At 40.4% G+C, this 8,017-nt stretch overlaps 1 protein-coding gene across 1 annotated transcript; it reads right to left on the bottom strand.

Annotated features, from left to right (window-relative positions):
- Window positions 1–4,294: 4,294 nt before the first annotated feature.
- LOC125245235 lies at window positions 4,295–7,697 on the bottom strand. The gene is made up of 6 exons (XM_048155772.1): window positions 7,010–7,697; window positions 6,140–6,423; window positions 5,699–6,033; window positions 5,070–5,489; window positions 4,805–4,959; window positions 4,295–4,677 (listed from the first exon to the last, which is right to left on the bottom strand). Exons 1-6 carry the CDS (start codon window positions 7,612–7,614, stop codon window positions 4,425–4,427), a joined length of 2,052 nt encoding a protein of 683 aa, XP_048011729.1. The 5' UTR covers window positions 7,615–7,697; the 3' UTR covers window positions 4,295–4,424.
- Window positions 7,698–8,017: the final 320 nt, after the last annotated feature.

Here is an 8,017-nt window from a genome sequence, read left to right as displayed (position 1 = left end):
TCTCGAGCTTCGTAAAAGTGTTTCACACTTTGTAATGTTGTTTTGCACTTCCCAGCCACCGTAGTAATGTGACCATATGATAAATTTTATAATTGTATTAAAAAAAACAACGAAACAAATGAGGGGGTGGCCTCCCATACGCCCCCCATCAGCCTCCCTGGTCTATATTATACATTAATCCAGCCTGTGGAGGAGAGAAATGTTTCAGGCCCTGACGTTGTGCTCTCAGAGGTGCAGCGGCGAGAGCAGGCAGTTCTTGAGGCGGCCCATCATTTTCCATTTCAGCTGTCTAGATGCATATTATTGATGAATGCAATGTTTATGTTTCGACCCTGCTTGAAGAATTCATCAGCAGATCAACTGAGAGAAGGCCCACTTTTGGAAAAGTGTGAAAGCCCTTAGGAGCGCAAACTGTTCTTTTTCTGAATGCTGTATGATATAGCCTAGTGTTATGTAATAAAAGCTTGATTAATTCATTTATTTCGTTTCATTTTCTTAACAATTAAGATGCTGCATGTGTTTATCCAATTTAATCAAAGTGTGCGTCTCTCCCCCGACTTTCCCAACAAAAATCCCGCCCCCTCTCAGAAAATACATAAAACTGACATTACTGAGCTATATGCGTTTAAAATGTGTAAATAGCATCACAAGAAGTACACATGACAAAGCCAGCACTTTGGTCATCTTTCATTATTTCGGCAAACGTCTCCCACACTTTGCTCTTTCTATTTGTGTATTTGCGGAGCTTCCACTCCCCAGTCTTCACCTTTTCTCTTGCCGCCTCCATCTCTACCTGCAGACTGAGCTTGTGCGTCATCTTCGCGCCAGTTATTCAGCCAATAAAGTGTAGGCCAATGTATTTTATAGAAAATTGTGTCTAGTACTATATAAATTACAAAGGTTTAATTGGCATCTTTATTTCAAACGACCCGACCGACCGCGACCCGAATATCATTAAAAATATTTTGACCGCAGGCACCCACTCATTTTGGATCAACCCGCGCATGTTATGTTCAAAATGATAGCAGTGTGTTTAAAAAAGTGAGTAAAGTGAGTTTATTTCAATACAAGCAAATGTATTGGGAACACTGCAAATTCTATTCTAAATCAAAACATGAAGAAAAAATGATCAAATTTGTTATTACTTTACAGAAAGTGAAGAAAAAGGAAAACCAGGCTGTTCAGAAAAATAGCAGTGCCTGCATTTTTCTTTACAAACTCAAACATTTACTGTGTCAACTGAAAAATGCTTAAAGATTTTGCTTTCTTGGGAATCATTCAATTAATATTTAGTTGTATGATTAGATTGTAAATGAGAACTGGTTCTCAATTGACTCACCTGGTTAAATAAAGGTTAATAATAATAATAATAGTATAACCACAGTTTCTGAGAACTGCTTCACATCTATGTTGCATGGAGTCGGCCAACTTCTGGCACCTGTGAACAGGTATTTCAGCCCAGCACGATTGCACTACGTACCACATACGTTCCTCTGCATTCCTTGGTTTTGCCTCAGAAACAGCATTTTTGATGTAACCCCACAAGTTTTCTATTGGATTAAGGTCTGGGGATTGGGCTGGCCAGTCCATAATGTTAATCTTGTTGATCTGGAACCAACATGCTGCTCATTTACAGGATCACAGACTTGTTCCAGTATGTCATTTTTTGAAGGGAGGGCCTCGGGCAGACAATTCTCGTCACGTGAAAAAAAAAAAAAATGAAGGATGGGCAAAAGGAGCTCCTGTCACAGGACTCCACATGACAAACATGCAGAATTAAATGTAATTAAAGTGGCTAGTAGGTGTATTTCTGATGACTGTGTAACTGCTTTGAACAGACGCCCTTCTTTTGTACCCATTTGTCATTGTAAAGAATTCTGACATGAATGTTGACGTACATACATTTCTTTAGAACATGCAGTGGTGTGAAAAAGTGCTTGCCCCCTTCCTGATTTTTTATTTTTTTGCATGTTTGTCACACTTTAATGTTTCAGATCAACAAAAACATCAAACAAATTTAAATATGTGTAAGGTCTGCACAGGATCAAAAATTAGCAGGCCAACTATAAACTGTGTTTAAGTTTTAACTCCTTGAACTTTTGTTTGTAAATCTCACATTGGCTCCAGACTGGCTGACATTAACAGCTCACTGGACACATTTTATGGCTATATCGATAGATTCCTGAAACTCTCCCTTGTGACTTCAAACGATCGTGGTCAACTCGGATCGAATTACTGCAAGCAATGTGGCTGCAATCCAGACACCAGCCAAACCCCAATACACACACACGCCTAGAGATGGTGTGTACAGTTATTCTCAAAATATGACTGTAACAAAGTGTACCCGTCATTGTCTTTCAAGTTGCATGTATGTATCCCTAGTGTATAAGCTTAGCTATGACTGTAGTTTTGTTAATTTCATTTTAAACGATAAAATTCGAGTATAAACTGTATCTCCCCTTTTATGTTTTTGCCACCTGACAAGTTTGGTTTCTTTGTAAAGCTCTCTTTATGCCTTATTTGACAATGTATGTCACATTACTGTAAAATGCATTGTTCTATTTTTAATGGTACTTCGAAGAAAATGTACTCTGATCTTACACTTCATAAACCATGCAAATGAGGTCATAAATGGAGACAAAGAAAAGTTTGCCTGCCAAAATTGCACCCTTATCATTGGCTGTTTCACCCAAGGAGGCGTGTTGGCTTGTTTTTCCTTAAAAAGACAAGAACAAGCATTTTTTCCTTTGTCTCTCGATTGTCTCCCAATTGTCCCTCTCCCGGACGTCTCGGCGACCGTGCTCACGTGCCCCTCTTCTTCTGGACGACCATCTCCGGTGAAACAAACTTTCAAGTCCTCAGTTCAGATCTTCCCGCGGAAACGGAAGAAGCCAACGAACGGCAGCCGCATTGAACCGTCACCTGTATCTTTTTGAAACTCAGCACACAAACTCATGCAAGTACCGCTTCTCTCTTATCTTAGATGTGATAAGTCATATGACCTAACAAAGTGATACTGATTCTTTGCTGGATCTCAAGGACTGTCTGTAAGTTTTGCTACTTGTGTTCTCTCTTTTCCTGTCTTTACTTTTGCTTTTGTATATATGTATATCCTCTGTGCATATTTAGATGTATAATCTCTGTATTAGTAGTTTCATACAGTGGGTACGGAAAGTATTCAGACCCCCTTAAATTTTTCACTCTTTGTTATATTGCAGCCATTTGCTAAAATCATTTAAGTTGTGCCTTGCCACAATTCTGTCTCTGAGCTCTTCAGGCAGTTCCTTTGACCTCATGATTCTCATTTGCTCTGACATGCACTTTGAGCTGTAAGGTCTAATATAGACAGGTGTGTGGCTTTCCTAATCAAGTCCAATCAATATAATCAAACACAGCTGGACTCAAATGAAGGCGTAGAACCATGTCAAGGATGATCAGAAGAAATGGACAGCACCTGAGTTAAATATATGTGACCAGTCACGGAAAGTAGGGACACAAGTCGGTTCTGGGGCATTTTGAGTTATTCACAGATTCTGAAAGTGTAGTTTCCAAGCTTTCCAACGATGTGTAACACATGGAAATCTGATAATATTTGGAGAAGTTGTAGCCATTTGAAGGTAGGCACTTAAGAAAGCTCTATAGGGAGAAAAACGCCTCTAAAGTTGCAGTTCTCGCCTGTTCTCACCTGCTGGGAGTGACAATAGGGCTCATTTACATCTCATTTAGATAAGCCATACCCCCTGTAAAGCTCCCCCCTGTTAATGTGGGGACACATTTCAAGTGAGAGCAAGGTTACATCGTGTTACCTTGGAAAAATACATTGTTACAGTTTTCATGTGTCAAACACAACTGTGCAAAAAGCTTTTTTTTTTGCATTTATTTTTGGCCATATGACAGAGGTCTGATTCTATTTGTCATATTTCTGTTCTGCATAAAACTAAAGAATATTCGGTACATCCTATACTGTATTCTAAAATGATCTGATATTAACTTTTGCATGGATTTTATTGAAAAGAGCTTAGGCTCATGTAACCAGTCATTTCACAGTGTGTCTGTGAAACGCTGAGGTACCGTAGTAGTTTTGTGCGCGCGTGAACATCATGGCAACGTACAACACAAAGTAACTCACGTTGTAAACACTTAACGTAATGCGTAAATGCAAGTAACTAACGTAAATCAAGCATAGTCCACGAAGTGTTGGTGAAATAACACATTATTGGACCGGAGAGAATAATATGGAATTTCTTCCAGAAAACTTCTTGCACAAAATAAATTCAAGCACTTTCAAGGATCTGTATCTATGTATGTTTATTTTCAAAAACTTTCCAGGGCATGAGTATGAATCCAAGTATGTACCAAAAGTACCACTTTTACTTGGTAATAGCAGCATAAGACAAAGGTCTTTGTGACACAGTCCAATGATATTACATTCGCGGTCTCTTCTGTGTTGTGACCCTTGGCGCTGGGCATGTGATGTATCTTGCCTCGTCAGCACAGAATGGCCTGATTTTTTCATACAGATAGGTCTGCCTGTCAATGTTCAGTCCAGGTGGGGCCAGGACAGAAAGACCGTCGATAGAGGGCAGATCTGCTCCGTCGCGCAGTAGCTGATATTCGACAGGTTGTGCATCACAGTGAGTTTTTGCAAGCACCACACCTGGTCTCTTGGCATCAAAGCTGTGACAGAATAAGCACATACGACAATTTAAACATGGCAAAGTATTTTCTCATAAAATACTGTCATGTGTATGTTGTTACTATGTTATATTGTATGTACACAATGTGAAAGTTTCAATATAAGTACCTGAAGTGCTGATAACTCTTGATCTGTGGGAGTCTACGGAAGTGGTGAGTCAGATGCTGCTGCCAGTCGAAGGTCTGGACTAAAACTTTGCCCTCTGCCGTTCCAACAAGCTGTGGGATATTGAGGTGACTCACAGGAGAGCTGTTTTCCACAACCTGATGACAAAAAAGAGAAGAGAGGAAAAAAAAATCTTCAGTTAAATGTTTAATTGAAGCAGAACAGAAAACAGCACTGAAGTCATTAAAGCAAAGTAAAGTTAAAGTACCTCAGCGATGTCTGCCAAAGTGTTGACTCTTGTCTTCATGTAGGCTTGCTTGATGAGTCCAAAGCCACAGTCAGGGGAAAACTTGGTGTGGCCAGCAATAAGGAAGTGGATTTCAATTTTATCGTGAAGCTTGTGTCCAACCCGCCAGGCAAGGTACCAGAGCATGAAGTTGTTCTTGTTCTGTCCACTACAGTTGTCACAATGAAGATCCACCTCTGTTTCTCCAACTCCAAAGTTGCCGAAGAAATGATGCATGTAGCTGATGACTTCATTGCTTCCCTTAGTAGATGACATGCCTTCATCAATCAGGTAATTCACCTGTTTCTGCAGCCCTTCACAGGAAACACCAAATAGGCCACATTTCCGTGGGGTCAGGAAGTACATTGGTCCTGGCTGGAGAGGGTTTGAGGGAAAGTGTAACTGTTGGAGACAGAGGGAGAGAGGGAACTTGGATTAGATTAAATAAAATTTGTGTATATTCATAACTGTCTAATAAAGATAAAAATTACTATATTGATGCTATTCTGCATTTATCATTTATCTGCATTTATCAGGCTGCTTATTCTCATGCACCAAATCGCCCTTTAAGGGACATTAATAAAGTAAAGTAAATGTGTGTGAAGTATTACCTGCTGAGCAAAATCAAAACTGTAATGCATCCTAATCTTCTTGCTTGCTGGTAGGGACGGTCCAAAAGACAGGTTAGAGCCAGAGCAAATCTTTTTGCAGGCAGCAGTCATGTCATTGTACACAGCCCTCTCTTTCTGCACAAGGGAAAGATGATCTTGTTGCTTCTTTACTGCTTCAGACTTTCTGTCATCTGGGAGGTTTGCACTTCGTATCAGCTGCTCATTATTGCTTTGGCACTGCCAGCAGAGATCTGTGCGTGGCCGGCAACTTTTGATGTGTGGGAGAAGTCGGTCCCACAGTGCTTTGAAGCTGGTTTTACAAACTGCACGCTCACCTGAAAAACAGATATGGCTTATGGTTAATTGTATTGTAATTGCTAATAGTGCTTCGCATTATTTCACATTATAAGCACTCAATTCTAAATCAATGTTTACACATACCAAGCTCCTTAGCAGACTTCACGTAGAGACGCCACACTGAGGCCTTGGACACATGAGTTGGCAGCAACTTCACATGCCAATCCTTATGCCCAGGCTGTCGGCCAGGCAGCATGATGGCATTGTCTTCTGCATAGTTTTTTATGAAGTCCACAACTCTGTTGATATCCTCAGGCCTGATGAACCTGGCTGGCGGACGTGGCAGTGAGTGCTTCTTCCTCAAACGTGGTCTTGCGCCATTCTCCTCATAGTGTTTGACTATATCAGCCAGGGTGTCTTTGCCAATGCTGAAAAAAGGAGAAAAAACAAGGAAAAAACGTTTAACATCATGCTAACAGGCATCTTGTCACCTATATCAGAATGCATTGTACAAATTATAGGTCAAATTATTGAGTCAAAGGATTTAAAAAAATCCTGTACATTAAACTCTTCATAAATACTTTTACTTTTGACTTATAACGCACATTTTGCGGCTACGGATACTTTTACTTTTACTTAAGTAGGAATTTAATCTGATACATTTACCATTACGTTAGAAAATCCTTGTTAAGAATGTAGCACTTCCTCCACCACTAGCTAAAATGATTAGCATCACATTCAATTCAAGAATGCTAACTGGCAGGTTTACGTGGGCTAAGTCATTCACACCAGTCAATTCAAGCAATTGAAGCATTATTCAAATTAATAGCAGATGCTAACATTACCATCTAAAAGCCCATTATAGTAATGGGGCTTTTTGGCAAGTGATACGATGCGAACGATTACAATTAAAACGACAGTCCTGAGCTAGCTAACAATAGACACATGAGAAAACGTGTACGTGTTCTTAGAATGAACACAAAACGACAAACTTTGATGTTAATGGAAACTCACCCCATAAGAAACAGAAAAGTATTCTTGCAGATCTCGTTGCCTCCAATGAAATAAGTCGTTCGGGCACACTTTCTCTGTGTCGGTGTCTTCTTTGTGGATGTAACCATCTCCGAAGTTTGCACTGTGCGTCTGTTTGCCTCTAAATGTCCAATAATTCGCATGTCCTGCCACTCTTTTTCCGCAGCTAAAGAATCCAGCCGTATGTTGTACATAATATCTGGAGAAAGCTTCTGGCTACATGACTGTCTCCCATGCAGAGAGTTCTCTTTTCTCCTCGTGCAGCATTTACAGTCAAAGTTACGGATTTTCACCATTTCTCTGTCTTTATCCCCATCAAATGTTACTATCGATATAGCCTCTGATATCTTACGGTCCAACTCGTCTGACGCCAGTCCGATACATTCTTCCTCGTCTTCATCTTCGCTCAGTTGCAGATTAGGGATATTATTCAGTCTTATTATGCTGCTTTCATCGTCGCTCAGATCGTCTTCAGAATCAGTAAGCGCTTGTTCATAATCATCCGGCTTTTCGAAGAAGTACTTCAAAACATTTTCGGTGTAACGGCCACGGTTCAGCTCGTCTGCGATATTCTTTGCGACGTCCATCTTCACTGAATTTTGATATCAGAGCCGGTCAGAGCGCTGCATAAATAAGTAGCCACGCTTCCCTTGGAGGGCGGGAAGAAACAAAAGAAACAAAAGCCGGCGTATCCGATTCCAGTATGGAAATACACACAGACAATGACACGCCCCTACTGCGAGATAGAATCCCAGAAAAACAAGCCGATTTCAACCTCAAAATGTATGCTTTTAAATAAACCAATACTGCTATCTCAAACACGGAGAGGCTTCTTCGTGATCTCAACTAACAGATTCTGCAAAAAAACGAAAATCACCAATTTTGAAAAAAAAACGCTTCTTTCTCATTTTGCTCGATAGTTGTGCTGCCGACTTGTGTCCCTGGTTTTCGTGACGGGTCACATATGAGTGTCACAGGAAAGGGTCTGAA

Source organism: Megalobrama amblycephala, linkage group LG14 (genome assembly GCF_018812025.1).
Source record: "Megalobrama amblycephala isolate DHTTF-2021 linkage group LG14, ASM1881202v1, whole genome shotgun sequence".
In the NCBI taxonomy this organism is placed as follows: domain Eukaryota; kingdom Metazoa; phylum Chordata; class Actinopteri; order Cypriniformes; family Xenocyprididae; genus Megalobrama; species Megalobrama amblycephala.
The sequence above is the reverse complement of the archived record's forward strand: the minus strand, read 5'-3'. Positions and strand labels throughout refer to the sequence as shown.